The following is a 16650-nucleotide window of genomic DNA, read 5'->3' on the forward strand; positions in this document are numbered from 1 at the left end:
CCAGTTGTTATAATATTTTGGGCTTAAGTTGTAAGCTTCTTGCAACTTTCCCCTTTATTCTTTGGGTTGGTTGATTTCGTTAACTTTGTTTGTCGAGAATTTGGAGAAATCAAAGTTGTCACATGCACAACATGATGAATAAGAGAACAACAGTGCTTGGAATTTGTTGGTCAAATTCATATTCCATGAAAACCTTTCCTAATTAAGTCTATCTATTTATATAACAGATTAAATGATTAGTATGCAAACATGGATTCAGGACATGGAAATATGACCCGACCCTTTTTCAAAAATAGATTAAAAATAGTTGGGAGGGATTGGAGGAGTGGGCAGTTTAGTAATTGAAGGGCGGGAGGATTAAGGAAGCTCAAGGGAAATGGGGAATGTCTTGTGGAGCAGTTTGGAATGAAGTGGGCGCCAAGCTAGGCATTGTCCCGGCTTTTCCATACCTCATAGTGGTCTTGCCACCTTTTTTTTAATCTTGGCTTTTCCCTTGTACAAGTATATTTTCTTTCACGGGATAACTAGTCCTTACCGCATGTTTATTAAAACTTCATTTTGACAACTTTATAACAGATTCCTAATTGTTACATGGGCCAACATTTTGTTTATTAATTTAAAGCAATGATAAAATCAAATGGAATAACAATGAAACCATTGGCTGTTTCTCTTGAGGCCCAAGTTTTGGAACAACGTTGGCTTCTACTAATACCGCTTATTCCAAGTCCAAAGACACCGGAGGGTAGAATGCTCGTTGGGCCACACTATCAGAGGATATCCACCAAAAAACACAAAAACAAACGAGCGACAAACGAAAGCACTGGTAATTTATTACATCAAACGAGGTTCACTGCAATGATAATTTCAGTGTAGTCAAGAGACTAGCAAATTGCAGATTATGGCTTCAGGATCTACGTCTACCATTTTGCTTTCCCCTAAACTCCCCACAAAGGGATATCCTACAGCAACACAAACTCACTCCCAGGAAAAGAACATAACAGGAACAGGAGTGTTACACCCAGTTGCATCAAGCTCCCAATTATGTATAGCCTGATAGTGCCACTACTTAAACTGGTGCTCAAACAAGGACGCCATCTCAATCTGCAACAAATCCAAAAGAAATTGAGCTGTTAGAATTTGGGAAAAAGAAAGATTTAAGTATAAGCACTTTTTCCTTATTGTCATGTATTATCAATACGTATGACACAATATGAATATCTTTTTCCCTTTTTTTTTTTTGAAAATTGACACAATATGAATATCTAATCGGATAAATCATTCATTAACATAGAAGTAGAAGAGGGGTAAAACGATATCAGAAAAATGTTTCCATCTGCGTCTGTGTGTCTTTCCATGTGTCAGAGGAGCACTGCATGCAAGTAATGTGATATCTATTTTTTATCATGTTTCAGCATAAAGGCTAGGGATTCACCTCTATTCAGATTTTTATGCAAATCTTAAATCTTTTCTCAGTAATAGAACACATCTCAAATAAATGAAGAAAACTACTAAAGAAAGAAGATGGGGAGTAAGAAGAAATGGGAGAGCGGATACATCCTCTTTGACAAGCAAAAAAGCAAAATCGTAAGATAAATTCTTAGCTTCAAGCCAGTCAGTATTCTAAGAGTTCAGACCCAGTCACAATATTTTAGACTTAATTCATATGAATATTACAGCCTTGGCTAGCCAGGTATGCAAAACTTTCTTAAGAGGGAGTGTCTGCACTTATCAAAAGAAAATTACATGCATTCTAATTATTATTATTATCAACAAAACCTATCAAAAGACAAATGATGGAAGTAATTTGAGTACCGAACAGTTATACGGATGTGTTATGACAGCATAAGCACTGCATAACCCAGAAGTTCAAGAGGTGATCAAGAGCATTACTAAGACAATGTGAACAAATAGAGCACTGGTTGAATGGTTCAACCTTACCCTTGTGCAGGAAAAGTTCACAACATAGACCAACAGGCTCACTCTTTACTCATTAGTGACGCAGAGCAAGGGGATGGTAATCCCTTTCTCGATTTACATACCACCAGTCAACTCCTAATCACTAAATTGGAATTCTTAAGAAATTGCAAACCAAATACCAAAATTGATGAATAAACATTAAAAACTTCTTAACTGCATCTAATAAATAATATTACTTTACTATCAACTCACTGTTGTCAAAGCACCCTCAGCACCTTTGTTCCCAGCTTTACCACCAGCTCGATTCAATGCCTGCAGTTTTCATGTGAAAGGAAACAATTATATAAAATCCCACTCTTGCCAGGCCCTGTGATTGAACGGTAATTGTGTCCAATAATAATAGAAGTCAACTCCCTCTAACATTCTAATATATTATGTCAAACTATTCTCAAGTCAATGACAACAAAACCCCCCTTCACAGTCGCTTGAGAGGTGGGATGCACAACTTATACAAGCATGATATAAGAATTTCCCCTCCCTCTCACAGTCCAAGATTCAATGTGAAGGAAGCTGAAGAGGGTGCCCATTAAAGCTGTCCAAGCAGCTATAGTGAACAACCCATCTAGCTTAACAAGAAGACCTAGAGAGTTTCTTAATGCAAAATGGTCTTATATGCAACTCTTGTATCATACCTGCTCCATGTCGTCACATGTCAAAACACCAAATATGCAAGGAACACCTACAGAGTTGATAAGTTACAGCTTAAAATCAGAAGAAATAATTCAAAATAGAAAAATAGAAGGAAAGAGACCAGCGACTATTGTATGGGTTACTCCATTTGATAATTCAAAACAATTCCACATAATTATTTTCTATGGCAAAATATTTTTCAAATTGCCAGGCATGAGATTGATGCAGATCTTATATCAATTTGTCCACCCAGTTTGAAAGGAAGGTAACTTTCAACTTTTCAAAAGAAAAGTATCCCGCAATTTGTTCTCTTGTGCCTTCTCATTTGAACAATTAAGAGAATAGGAATGGCATATGTGAGTAACTGATTATCATAATAGTATTATGTTGCCAGGTAAGAGAAAAATCTACAAAAATAAGAAATGTAGGGTGACAAAGTAGGAGTCACCTTGAAAGTAGCACATATGAAGATGATTTGACGATGGTTACACATGCAGTCTAAAAAGTTAGTAAGCATATCAAACGAAGTTCTCTATAACTTCACCATGCCATCAAAAAGGTTAACTGCATATGCATGAATAAATAGCAAAAGCAAGATATATGCTTTTGATCAATGAAAATCTAATTGTTGTCTTAATTCATAGGTGAGATGCAAGCTGCAATTGACTCTTGAAGCCATGATAGCATTTGACAAGACATGGATTCTACAAAATACATTAAACATGACAACTGACCTGAGTTTAAGCCAGCTGAAAGCACCCCAGATGCTACAGAATTAGCCACAGCATCATAGTGCGATGTATCACCTCTTATCTACTGACAATGAAGAGGATCACAGATTAACAAAATACAGCAAAATGTACTCAGGGACCCCTCATGATCAGATAAAAAGTTTCATGAGAAGATTTGCAAGTAATAAGAAAGAGATCATACCACAGCACCAATGCATAAAATTGCATGATACTTTCGAGACTTCCCCAGCCTTTCCGCAACAATACCAATTTCAAAACAGCCAGGAACCCAGACAACCTAATAAGAAATTGAAAAAATGATCAAGCCAACCTAAAAGTTGGCAACGGCAATGGTAAGGTTTCCCATATGAAAGTCGTGAATTTTCAAGAAATATTATCTATAGCACCTTGTGTTCTTGTTATACTTCCTTTTTGTGATGATAAATGTTAATTACTATCAAAAGATTCACATGTACAAAAAGGGCTTGTTCTGAATAAGACAATATCCAGAGCAAGAAATGAATCCTAGAAGAAAAAGGAATATCCTATATCCTAGTCTTTTGAGCTGCATTTTCAATAATTTTTAACATTCGCAGCAGCAATAGCAACATCAAGAAACAATGGGAAAAGGGGCAAAGAAAGCGCAGGAATGTAGATAGAAACATGGAAATACATGGAGAAGCAGACATGTAGAGACAAGAGATAAAAGAAGAGGAAGATTGCTGTTAAAGAAGGGTTTGTTATTTATAGGACTAGGAGTTACACACATCGATGTCTTCTTCATTAACTGAATACTTGCTGAAAGTGTCCAGGGCTCCCTCCAGGAGCTGCTTCGTCACAATCTCATTGAAACGGGCGATGACCTTTGACAAGCAAACACACAAAACAAAAACAAAAAGCGGCGGAATCAATCAATCAATCTTTGGCTATGCAAAATAATCAACTTCAATTGGAAATGGCAATAAAGAAGAACAGACCACGGCAAATCGAAGGCCTTGGGTTTTGGTAAGAGATCCCACCAAACGGCGGACGGCCGGCGCTTGGACAAAGGACGAGCGCTGCTTCCTATCCGGCGCAAATCCTGATATTGTCAAATATTATTAGTAGCATGAAATGAAGGAACAAAAAATAGTGAAAAAGGAAAAAAGGATGACCTTGCGGTTGCAGCTGGAGGAGGGAAGAGGAGAAGGAGAGGGCTGTTGACTTTGGAGTGGGCAGACCCCTGGCCCTGGGGATGGGGAATACACCACTTAAGAGACGCTCCCGCATCCAACAACAACCATGCGACGCCATTTTCTTTCTTCTGTGTTCTGCAGTGTCTGCCTGCAGCTACTGGTAGTATTTATACTCATAAAAAAAAAATGTCTCCATGTTTAAATCAAATTTAATGTAATAATAATATAGTAAAAAACAAAAATGTCTCAACATATTTTCCAAACCAAACTTGATTACAATGTAACAATATAATAGTTTACCTCAAATTTAAATTAATTCAAATTAAAATAATTTAAAATAAAAATGTCTACATATTTTATTTCAATTTATTTGATTCAGAATTTGATATCACTCAAATTGAATTAAAATTCGAAACAATCCAAAGTAATTTAATAAACCAAACAATTCAAATTTGATAATTACATAATTTAAATGTTGTAGGATCTAATATGACTCATAATTAGAAGTAATCTAAATCCAAATTGTTTTAATTTTCAAATTGTTTCCATTAAAATCCTATTTTTGGATAAATAATTTCAATGTGGATTTATTTATTGTAATTGATAAATATAAAGATAAACAAGACTAAAACCTCTTAAACTTTTGTTTGAATTATTTATTATACTGATGAATAATCCTCAAATATTCATGGCTTAAGTCTTAATTTTCTCTCTGATGATTTTTGAATGGTAACATAATCTGTATATACACTAAACTTCAGCCTTAATTGCTGAAAAAATTTATTATTATTTATTTATTTGTTATATTGAAAAGAGAATTTGGTGCCATTTTTTGAAAAGAGAGAAAAAATGGAAGACAGAGCAGAGTTGGACTCCATCCTGCCGTATCTTCCATTACTAATTGGATCTTCCAGGCGTCTGTTATGGCCATCCAAAGTGGTAGAGGCTCTCGAGGCCATGTCCAAAGGTCCTGATCACAGCCAAGTCAACTCTGGCCAGGTGCTCTCCATCGCCATTTCCGACATGAGAGCTTCTCTCTCCCTCCGTGACCCTCTCGCTCCCTTTTCCCCCCAAGGTTACTCTCTCTTCTTCGATGAGGTATGCTGTAATGGTAGTGGTATCTTCTCCTTGTTCTGGGCTTCCAATTTTCCTTACTTTGGATTGAATTTCTTGTGCAGCTCTTGACTGCGGCAGACTCCACAAAATGGTTTGCAGAGGTTATCCCACCGCTGGCCAATCTGCTGTTGCGGTTGCCATCCCTTCTAGACTTTCACTATCAAAATATGCAGGCGTATGGATACGGTCTCCGCATCTTGGGTCCGCAGCAACCTGGCATGGTGCTTCTGTCCCAGGTGTGTATTTTTATTATGCTTCTCGAATCTCAATCATAATATCGTACTTTTCCCGACCTGCTTTAATTTTGTTCGTGAACTTCATTCTAAAGTATCATGCTGGTTGTTGCATATATCTCTCATGTAATCTCTCATCGCCTCTCTCTTTCTTTCTTTCTTTCTCAGGAGTTGATCGGCGCTCTACTTGCATGCTCTTTGTTTTGTTTGTTTCCAGTCTCAAATAGAGGTGTAAAGCATCTTCCAACCATCAACTTTGATCAATTGTTTGTGTATGTCAACTCTCTTTTGCATCTTCTCTTGTTATTCATCATCACTACTCCATTTTCTTATTACAATACCTTTCACTTTCTATTTGTGCATCTTTGCTTCCTCTTCTTCAATCTGACATATTTTCTCTCTCTGTTCCTTGTGACTTAATATATATTGTAATTATATCCTCAGGAGTCTCTATGAAAGTTACAGCGAGAAGCAGGAAAACAAAGTAAGGTGCATCGTGCACTATTTCCAAAGGATATGTTCACAAATGCCTACAGGCTTTGTCTCATTTGAGCGCAAGCTTCTCTCTTTAGAAAATCATCCTTCGCAATCATCTGCTTCTTATCCAAATGCTGATTTTTGGACCAAATCAACTCTCTCCCTCTGCCCTTTTCAGGTAACAATTCAACATATAAAATTTATTTCTGAACTTGAATTTCAATAGTCAATATTTGCTTCTACTTGGCCTATCTTTGTCTTTACCTACATCTTACAGTTGAAGACAGCCAATTCTTATCTTATCTGTCAATGGCTGTGTAGGTTTACAGCTCAGGCTTGATAGAAGATCACTCTACTGGGGCTCTTGAAGTGGATTTTGCAAATAAATATCTTGGAGGTGGTGCTCTACATAGGGGCTGTGTGCAGGTGAGATTTTTCTTTTTCTGCTTCATTGAAATTACTTGTACACTGTTCATGACATTGTCTGCTACTAATTGTTTTTTGTACATGCCTTCTCTTGAATCTTCTAACCTTTTCAAGTTATTATTCCCAAATACCTTGTTGACTGGTAGGTCCTTTTTCTAATATTTTCATAGGAAGAAATTCGCTTCATGATCAGTCCTGAGTTGATTGCTGGCATGCTTTTCTTGCCTTCCATGGCAGACAATGAGGCTATAGAAATTGTTGGAGCAGAGAGGTTCTCAGACTATACAGGGTAAGTATCGCTCTGTGGATTATAAAACCAAAGCTTGATAAAGAGGTGTGCTACTAGTTAGCTATTTCATTTCTATGAGGTATGCATGTATCACCGGTAGCTCACATATTGTCATTGATGAATCACACAAATCACACCAGTACCTGAAGTATAATAATGTTTATATAAATATATCATGGTGTAAAAGTCATATGGAATCAATGTTGCATACGTTTTCTATCTGTTTCTTTCTGATGGAAATGGTCTTTGGGCAGTGCCTTCTGTTCCCTGCTTTTTCTATTTCCCCCCATCTTAGATTCTTAGATATACTTAAATAAGAAATTTCATAATCAAGAGTATAATGTCTGCCTGCCTTTTCTTTCACATCTTTTGCAGTTGACTTCTAATAATAAAATCACTTTTAACTGGTACAGATATGCCTTTTCATTTCGGTTTTCTGGTGACTATGTGGACAAAAGGAGTGTTGACTTCCTTGGAAGACGTAAAACTAGAATTGTTGCTATAGATGCGCTATGCAGTCCAAGAATGAATCAGTACAAGCTTAAGTACCTTCTTCGGTATGTAGTTTTTGGTTTCTGCTCCACATACATGTCATTTTAGAAAAAAAGAAAAATAGAAAAATCGGATAGCAGCCAACTGGATGAAATATTATAAGTTACTCCTGTTGGGACTGGTGGTGCTTTAAGAACACCACATTTATGCTTCAGCCAAAAAGTAAGAAAGAAAACAACCGGGTTCCAAGCATTTATGGAAACTATGCATGAAGTAAAGAGCTTTAGGAAAATTTTGCACTATTCTTCTCAAGAATCTTTGTGAGTGGCAATAACATATTAGATCTTAATAAATAAATGTTATGAAGGAAGAATGAGGATTTTATGATGTGTCATGCGCACGTCACAATAATGGATTCGCATGTACCCATGCAATGTGGTAGATGAGGCTTTATTGATCTATGCATTATTTGTGAATCCGCTGAGATTAGTTTCTGTAAGCAAATTGAATATATTTTATTTTTATATCTTGCTTCCTTTTTGATTTGTTTGGTGTAAACTATATCACTTCCAACTTGTATGTCTGGTAGGGAGACTAATAAGGCTTTCTGTGGCTTTTTGGACCAATCAAATTATAGCCAGTACAAGAGACACTTTCAAGATAATGGACTCAGTGCAGGTCAGCTTCATCAAGATAACAAACATGATGGTGACATATCCAGGAATGAAGTTTTGGTGCGACTGTTTTATCATCTTTTCTCTAATCTTTTGTGTTTGTTTCCCTAATTGACAAACCCTGGAGTAAAAAACTCAATTTAACCGGGGAAGAGCCATCATATCAGTTTTCTTATGATCTATAATTATTTGGATTTGCTTATACTTAGGGGCCAATTGGTTTGCTCTTTACTATCAAGTTTTATGTTGATCATAACTGTTCTGTTTATAGTTAAATGAGGCTCCCTCTACGTCTAATGAAACAAATGAAGGAGGATCAAGGATGGAGGTGGTCAGAAAGTCTGATGAGAAAGGTGGTCAATTTATGGACCCCGAAAATTTTATTGGGATAGCAACGGGGAATTGGGGCTGTGGTGCATTTGGAGGAGATCCTGAACTAAAGACCATAATTCAGTGGCTTGCTGCTTCTCAGGTATATATTCTGTCCCTAGAGCTTGCATATTAGATGCCATGGTCCTCAAAGGTGTAAGGCTCTTCTAAATAGTTAAATATTGTACTGCCTGAGATATAAAATAGGAAATTTTACATTTCCATGTGTTTTTCATATTTTTGCTTGAAATTGATCTTTCCATTAACCTGAATACATCTGTTCCAGGCTTTAAGACCTTTCATTTCATACTACACTTTTGGTCTTGATGCACTGCAAAGTCTTGCTCAGGTATTGCTCTTGTTCTTGCTAGTGTAGAAAGTTCATGGTAGATAAGCTTCCTCATAAGGCATTGCTGTGGTTCATTCTCATGGATCTTAAATGCCTTATACTGCTTCTTTAGTATTCTGCTTCATGCTTTCTATGTGAGGTGCACCTGTCACAAGTTATTCTTTCCATATTATAGTAAGTACGGGATGCTGCACTTTCTTTCTGAATTTATCGGAGTCCTCAATTTAAGGTGCTCTAGTCTGGTCAATTGAACAATCATCTTTGTTTCTTAAAATTTTCTTGTAATGTCCTTCTGGTTGCTTATATTCCTTCAGTATTGTTGGTGTTCTGTCCTTCAGCTCTATCACTTCATTCATACTCTTCTTTTGTTCAATATTTTCTCCTGTACATTAATACTCTTTAATTTTGGCATCACATGGCAGGTGAGTCAATGGATTCTTTTGCATAAATGGAATGTTGGAGACCTCTGGAATATGTTGATAGAATATTCATCCCAGAAATCGAAAGGAGAAACAAACCTTGGCTTTTTCGCTTGGCTTCTTCCTTCACTGCCTCACTGTGAGGCGGCTGACCCGGCCAACTAATAAATTGTAATGTTTTGGATAATTGAATCTGAGTTTATGCCCGCCATTTTTCTGTATGAGAGTATCTGGTTGTTAGTATTTGCGAGAATTTAGTTCTATATCTCTGTTGTAGCTGCTGCGTGGTGCCTCCTTAGTTCTGAATCTCTTTTGTAGTTAATATATATATACTTGTTGGTGCTGTTGTAGTTAATGTATGGTTCCTGTCATCCGTCCTTCCTCAGCATCATCCAGAACTACATTTAGGATATAGGGAGGAGCTATTTATCTACACTAAATTGATTTGCCCATAACGATGCATTTTCCAGAAATTACCTCAAGGTACAGATGAAAGTAGACTCAATCAGAATAGTGAGAAGAAGAGAGTTTTTGTAATTACATGTAATATTCCTAGGGTTTGAATTAACTGCTACCATTTGAAATTGACCAACACAGCAAAAGGTTTTTCCGTGATGGAAGTCAAAGACAAACGGCTTCTAACTGTTTGAGCCATAACCAGGACAAGCAGGCACGATTCTGGTCAAATGACTTGATGCCAAGATGATGCGTGATCTGGTGCTTGAGAGTCTCTCCCCCTTTTCCTCTCTGTGGGTCAAGTCAACCCTCATTCCTACCGCTACCAACCAGTAAAGAGTCTAAGGTAGGTTTATTCCCAAAGTATATGCCTCTTCACGAGAATAATTCCTCAGAATATACTCTTTTTCTCATCAAATCATGGGGAGGTATGGACCAACAGAGGACCTCTTTGTATATTGCTAATTTTAATTCCCTTGAAATGCAGTAGTGAATATATATGTTTTTGTTTTTCTTGATGAAATTATGCATTATTGAATATGTTTGTTGATGGTCATCTAGTCATTTTTTCTCCTCTTCTTGACCTTGTACCAGTTGCCAGTACCAAGTTCGTGTGCAGAATGATGCTTAGATGACCATCAACAAACACCTTCATCGTTTGCATTCTTCTCTTTTTGCTCGGTGCTATGCTAAACAATTGGTAAGCGCAACTTAAGGTACGTATCTAATTTGTAATCTACAGTCAAACTTGAATATTATGCTGCTAGTTTGTGTCAGAATTTATATAGAGTACTAGTATTAGTTTAGACGAAGAAATTAATGAAATTGATCAGTGATGATATGTCAATGTTATCCATGGTTACTGGACAATCTTAATTTGATCCTTAAAAATAACTTTATTTTGAGTATTTGTAAGGAGATATTGCAGTGAACAGCTACAATGCCCACTTCATCATATAATTGAAGGTATCATTATCATAAATAGAGTAGCTGTTTAAGAGGTTTATCTTGCTATATTATTTCACAGCACAAAGTTTGCATGGTGCATGGCAGGAAGGAATCATCCACGCTTATTGCATCTCAAACATGAACCCCAGAATTTGATTTCTGGGACATTATTTTTTTCATTTAATCTGTGAGATCAGTCAAGGGGGTTAAAGGGTGCTGCTTGCAGCTACAAATTAATGCATGGATTGGAAATTTTTTCCACAAGTTTTTGGAACCCGAAACCAAGTGAATTTGTATGCTGAAATGAGAATGGAACAACCACAACAGGAATGATTGAAAAATAAGTTGAAATGAGAACGGAACTGCTCTGAGTCTATACTTGACAGGGGTCATCCTCTTTCTTCCATGACAAGCCAAAGGACCTTTCGTGACAATCTTAGGTTCCATCCAAACCAGAACGGCTAAGAGGAAAATTTGTAACGAATCTCAGGTCAGCTTAAAGACAATAAGAGGAAAATTTGCTTCAACTTGGCTTATTAAAGAAATTTTAACTACTCTTGTTTAATTTGGCTGTCTCTTTTTACAGTGATATTACAGAAATGGTCAATTTGCAGAGATTTAAATTGAGAAGCAAAGGGTTCATTCATGTGAGATCTCAGAAGGAGAAAATTTCAGAAAATGAAAAGTGCCAAGAAGAACAAGTATAACACAAACATGGAAGACATATGAGTACCTAACAAAAAGAAATTAAGGTTCAAAAGAATGATACTCAAAATGCTGACAATGTTGTAATAATCTGTCAGAAACAACTAGATTGGAGGATGAATAATATTGGTGAATGAAAGAAAACATTACAAGTTGCCTTTGGGGCTCCAATTAATATCTGAGATTCACTTGTTTTGTGTGCCTAGCTTTTTCTTGGTTTATAATTAATTATACACTACAATATAAGGCTTAAGTATGGAAAAAGCCTCTATTGGTTTAAGTTGATGATTTTGGGGTCGGAATTGGACCAATTCCATGATGACTCCAACAAAGAAATTGATATCTTTGAAGAATAATGCATTCGGTATTTGACGGAGGGGGGCCATTTGCTTGATTTGTTTAACCACGACTATGACTTTTTTTAACTCGTGTTGTCGAGTTTGTCTGAATTGAGATTGAAACTTGGAAATCTGAATTTGCCCCCTTGCTGTCCGAGCGCAAGTTGAAGCACGGGATGTTTATATTCCACGCAGACAGTAAATGAGGCATACTGTATATATAATATACCATAATTAATCCTGCACAGAATCAAAATTTCCTTTTAAAATTATTAACAACTCAAGGAAGTGATACACCCCTGCGAATGATTCAAAAAATACAGTTAAAAAGATAAGTTGCAAAGTTGGTTTTTCATTTGGCTCCTCTGTGAGGCTGAGCATGGTGGGATTACAGCTATCTGTACTGTTGCAGGTATAGATGCCGGCCGTTATAATTTAGGCAGCCCAACCGCTTAGAGTCAGAACGTTTTTATATGCAGATGCATGAACATGCTTGTTTGAACTTGGCTCTAAATTCTAATAGCCCAAACCACATATACTGCCTGTTGCAAGGACTAGCCTTATTTAAAATGATCATATCAAATGACAAAAACTGTAACAACCAGAGCATGCAGGCCCTCCTCTCCCCTTGTCCTTGAAATGAACAAAAACGAAAAGAATCAGAATAGGAAACAAGCATGGTTGAATGCAAATTAAGACTGAAAATGAAACAGATTAATTATGAACATCCTAGAAATCTTCCTCTTTTGCTGAATTTCAGCTCACAACAGATGGCAGGTTGACCTCAAACTTGGAGACAGACAGCACCCTGCAGTAGTTTTAACAAAACGATTGCAGACACTATACTAATTCTCTTAATAGTGCTTGCAGCTGGTATTGTTACCTTTTCATGGGAAGCTATAATATAATTAAAGCAAAGTATTGTTAACATTTACTAGGCAATTTAAACAAATGCATTGGCACTGTACCCTTAGGCGCCAGTTACACATGAAAACATTCTATGGCTCCTAAATCTCTTAAGTTTCGGCGCAGGAGGAGTTGGAGAAGCACCAGTTTTCATGCCATCCACCGATGAGTACCCCATGGAGAAATCTCCCATAGACACGTGACGGCGGTGACCATTTCTCTGTGTCTTGAGACCACAATTCTTTTCAGCTGTCGAAGATTTCATATACACAGGACTCTGACCATCAACATCTGCAATGTTGTAAGTTTGGGCTGCACCAGATGAGAGACACTGATATTGGCGGCGAGTTTTATTCTTCTTGAGTGTTCTGTAAACCAGAGGGATGAGACCCTCCATAGCTGTGGTTTCTTGACTTGGCGTCCCAAACCAAAGCAGTAATACGAAATGCTGTTGATGAAGAAATTAAGAGGAGGCTGGAACTTGGAAATGGTAGACTTTTGGGGTATTGGGGTTGGTGGAGTATTATGTAAGACAGCAATTTTTCCTTGTAGGAAAGACGTGGCAAGTCTAACACGTCATTTTGATTTTCAAGCATAGACGTATCCCAGGAAGTTGCCTGAATTGGATGCAGAAGTTTCCAACCTCTCTCTATACAAACTGTACAATTATTTTCTAGTTTCAGCAAAACCCTATCCTTAAACTAAATGTGAAGAATAATTATCAATATAAAATTAAAGTGATAATCTTTCTTAAGAGATATGCTGCCATTGACCAAGCAATACATAGAAGCTTATAATTATAAACTTGCACAATATAAAATACAGCAAGTTGCTTGTTAGGAATTCTTCTATTTTAAATACTGAATATATATATATATAACATATATATCATTAATTGACTCGTTTGAGCTTAATTAGGTATATCTACCCCCAATTTCCTTTCATGATAAAAACATGTTGATTTTTTTTAATATAAATCTTTTTCATGAATTAATTGACACATTTAAAATTTTATTACTACAATTACTCTCTAAGTTGAACTTCTTATATATGGTCCTACCTTAATGGCATTGATTGATGCTGATTTGGTTAATTTAAACTTTAGCTAGACTTTAATTAATTTGATTTATTAGTGTAATTCTCTTTTGTCCATAGCAAAACATGGTAGTCATTTTTTTTAATTAATTCTCTGTTGTTCTAATTACATACTCGATTTTAGTTTTTTTTTTTATATTATTATAAGCAAGGATTTCAAAATTTATAATTACTTTCTTGTTAATTTTACGATATAGTGATTCAAACTTAAATTTTTTTGACGTATTATTAAGCAGATTGATTGATTCATAAAACACTAACGCTTAACTAACCTTAAGTAATTTAAGGTATATGGGGCAATCTTATTTAGTAGTAATCCTAAATGGGGAGTTACGTAGTGTAATAAGCAAAGGAAAAGCTTGCTATAAAGAGAAAAACCATAAAAAAACATTGGCATGAAGTCTTCACAGATGAAAACTAAATCAAGATGAAGAAATGTCTGTGTTGCGATTGTCTAATAATTATTATCATATAAAAAAAAAAAAGAAAACTGCAATGTTGGATTCTATTTGGAGTATGTCAACAATGGCGGCAAACATTATACGCTTGTAAAGAAGATGGTGGAATTAAGGCCTATCCAAATTCAAATAATTAAGATATTAAATTAAAGTAAGTAGAGATGATATAATATTAAGCAAAGTTTAGGTGAAGAGTCACAATCTGGTTGACCTGTACACGGTGAAATGTGACATGCATGGATGACGGTCGCCGGCTTCAGCCTTCAGCCTCCAGCTGCCACCTATCTATCAGGCTATGCAGTCCATTGTTTTTCTTTTTAGCCAATCGTTTTGGGCCTGGCATGGTGCGGTGTAAGGTTTTGCATCTTTCATATTTTCATCAAATCATGAGTTTTTCATAAGAGCAGGCTGTAGGTTCCATTACCAGTTCCAGGTCACTCAAATGAAGACCAGGAGACTTACACACTCAGTATCTGTCACTGTCACATTAATTCTCCATAAATAAGCAACTACTAAAGATTATGTATCAAGTACTTAGCATTCATTCAAGTGTATAGAGATGAAAATGCTTGTCTGAAACGAGTTCCATAGCTTATGGTGAAGACTACAATTCCATAAGTTAAGAATATCAAAGAGCAACTGATACTCATTCAATACAGCCAAAGGTTTGACAGACACAAGTGGAATTAAGGATCATGAACTATACTTCAAACAAATTGTTCTTGTAGCAAAGATTCCAATCCGAATCCTCTGAACGAGCCAAACCACCTCCATCAGTGCTAATCGACTCTGCACATGAACCTTGTACTGGAGACTGAAGCTTTTCTTTGCTTTCACCATGTACAAATTCAGTAGACCCAAAAGCATTCTTTAAAGTTGGAACATTCCCTACATCAACATTGATCTCAAGACTTTGGCAGGGTTTAAGTGGGTCACAGCTATTCACATTTAATTCTTCCTCTTCATCTGATAGGCATCTGCAACTATCAACCTCATCCATCTCAAAAATTCGACTTACTAATCCTTCTCTCCAGGATATTCTCATCAGTGATTGTGACACATTCTCGAATGTAGAATTAGAAGTCCACAAAGATTGATCACCCAGAATTTTCTGAAACGGAGGAAGCTCCATAGAATTGGAAGGTGCAGTCAAACGATCGAACTGAAAACTAGAACTGGTTGTATCCCATATTGATACATAGCTCTTGGGAGACAAGCTTTCCGTCCCAAGATCTCCAGCCACCGAAAGTAGCTGATCAGAATGAAAGTGATATCTCTTGTGGTCCTTTGCACTTGAACATGACAGCCCAGCATGCCTTTCCAAGCTCGAATCAGAGGTTGGGGTTTGCATAACATTTTCACTCCCGAAAGTATCCGTAGAGAATGGAGAGCATCCTCCTTCAATCTTATAGCAGTGCTTTGCCTCTTCTTTCAAGGGAACAGCTCTGGAATAAGGCGTGGCATTTGGAGAGGACGAAACAAGAGCATAGTCACTTAAAGAATCTAAACATACTTGAAACTGAGGAAGTTGAGTGGAAATAAGCATATTATTTGTGCTCCTTTGGCTCTTATTACAGCTGCTATTAGGAGTATCACTTGTGTTATTGCTGAAGTTACACAAATCCAAAGATAAGCCAAGATCAGATAAAGGTGAGGAAGGATACGGAAGCGTTTTAGGTTCGAGCAAGCCGTGCAAAGGAGCAGAATTTTCCTTGTCATCGAGGTCGTCCCCATGACATGGAGACAAAAGCCAGTGCATTGAAGCCTCAGCAGGTGAAGAGAGCTTGGAAACACTGGATCTGTTAACAAGTCCTGTAGGATAATCTTTTTCGCGGTCAGCACTGTTAGAATTACCGCTCGACATATCATTAGCAGCCGGTAGAGCTACAGCAAGTACCCCTCTGGCCCTGCATTTCCTCCGGTCAGTAACCCCAGAAATGAGATGACCAGCACCATAGCAAGCAGGAGTATTTGCTGTGGTGGCGGTGGATTGGATCTCCGGAGAAAATGAAGCCTGAATTGGTGGGGTTTTAGAGTTACTAGAGCTAGCCTTTGATTTGTCATCATCGATAAGCCTATTCTTATGATTATCAACAACAGCAGCTACACAATCGAAAGCGGAACGAATTGTGAACTTACTCACAGCCACGGGAGTGAATAGGAGCTCCTCCTCAGGCAGCTTTAACAAGTCTTGAGACACAGAAAGCGACTCGGTTTCAGGAGCGGCATTATTGGAATCCAAAAAAGGAGGAGTTTCTGAAGTGGGCTTCTTGGAAGATTGGGATTTCTTAACTCTGCCTAGTTTGGAAGAAGAGCTTTCGTTGATAAAAGGGAATGGTTTGGAGTGAGTGGGGCGTGAAATGGGGGCAGATTTGGGGGTTTTGGAG

General features: G+C 37.1%; 4 protein-coding genes across 5 annotated transcripts; 1 reads left to right on the plus strand and 3 right to left on the minus strand.

The window, feature by feature from the left end:
- Nucleotides 1-807: 807 nt before the first annotated feature.
- COS1 (6,7-dimethyl-8-ribityllumazine synthase / DMRL synthase / lumazine synthase / riboflavin synthase) lies at nucleotides 808-4674 on the minus strand. The gene is made up of 8 exons (XM_021433604.2): nucleotides 4493-4674; nucleotides 4316-4419; nucleotides 4106-4201; nucleotides 3541-3636; nucleotides 3342-3420; nucleotides 2610-2656; nucleotides 2170-2229; nucleotides 808-1101 (listed from the first exon to the last, which is right to left on the minus strand). Exons 1-8 carry the CDS (start codon nucleotides 4629-4631, stop codon nucleotides 1063-1065), a joined length of 660 nt encoding a protein of 219 aa, XP_021289279.1. The 5' UTR covers nucleotides 4632-4674; the 3' UTR covers nucleotides 808-1062.
- A 454-nt stretch (nucleotides 4675-5128) lies between these two features.
- LOC110420210 (poly(ADP-ribose) glycohydrolase 1-like) lies at nucleotides 5129-9710 on the plus strand. Its single transcript, XM_089784195.1, is given in 12 exon segments — nucleotides 5129-5611; nucleotides 5692-5865; nucleotides 6031-6134; nucleotides 6307-6517; nucleotides 6661-6765; nucleotides 6936-7054; nucleotides 7468-7611; nucleotides 8136-8196; nucleotides 8198-8224; nucleotides 8492-8692; nucleotides 8876-8938; nucleotides 9361-9710. Coding segments are annotated over 12 exon segments (1620 nt in total). The 5' UTR covers nucleotides 5129-5362; the 3' UTR covers nucleotides 9523-9710.
- A 2197-nt stretch (nucleotides 9711-11907) lies between these two features.
- On the minus strand, nucleotides 11908-13220 carry LOC110420629 (uncharacterized). 2 transcript variants are annotated; one of them, XM_021434013.2, is made up of 2 exons: nucleotides 12773-13220; nucleotides 11908-12044 (listed from the first exon to the last, which is right to left on the minus strand). In XM_021434013.2, exon 1 carries the CDS (start codon nucleotides 13105-13107, stop codon nucleotides 12775-12777), a length of 333 nt encoding a protein of 110 aa, XP_021289688.1. In that variant the 5' UTR covers nucleotides 13108-13220; the 3' UTR covers nucleotides 11908-12044; nucleotides 12773-12774. The 2 variants fall into 2 exon arrangements, with proteins under 2 accessions (XP_021289688.1, XP_089640322.1); XM_089784196.1 differs by lacking the exon at nucleotides 11908-12044 and adding an exon at nucleotides 12052-12437.
- A 1134-nt stretch (nucleotides 13221-14354) lies between these two features.
- LOC110420630 (GPI-anchored adhesin-like protein) lies at nucleotides 14355-16646 on the minus strand (the record flags this gene model as incomplete). The annotated part of the gene is made up of 1 exon (XM_021434014.1): nucleotides 14355-16646. A coding segment is annotated over one exon (1683 nt), but the record flags the coding sequence as incomplete, so codon positions are not given.
- Nucleotides 16647-16650: the final 4 nt, after the last annotated feature.

Source organism: Theobroma umbraticum, unplaced genomic scaffold (assembly GCF_002168275.2).
Source record: "Theobroma umbraticum cultivar Fairchild unplaced genomic scaffold, ASM216827v3 scaffold_86.0, whole genome shotgun sequence".
NCBI lineage: Eukaryota > Viridiplantae > Streptophyta > Magnoliopsida > Malvales > Malvaceae > Theobroma > Theobroma umbraticum.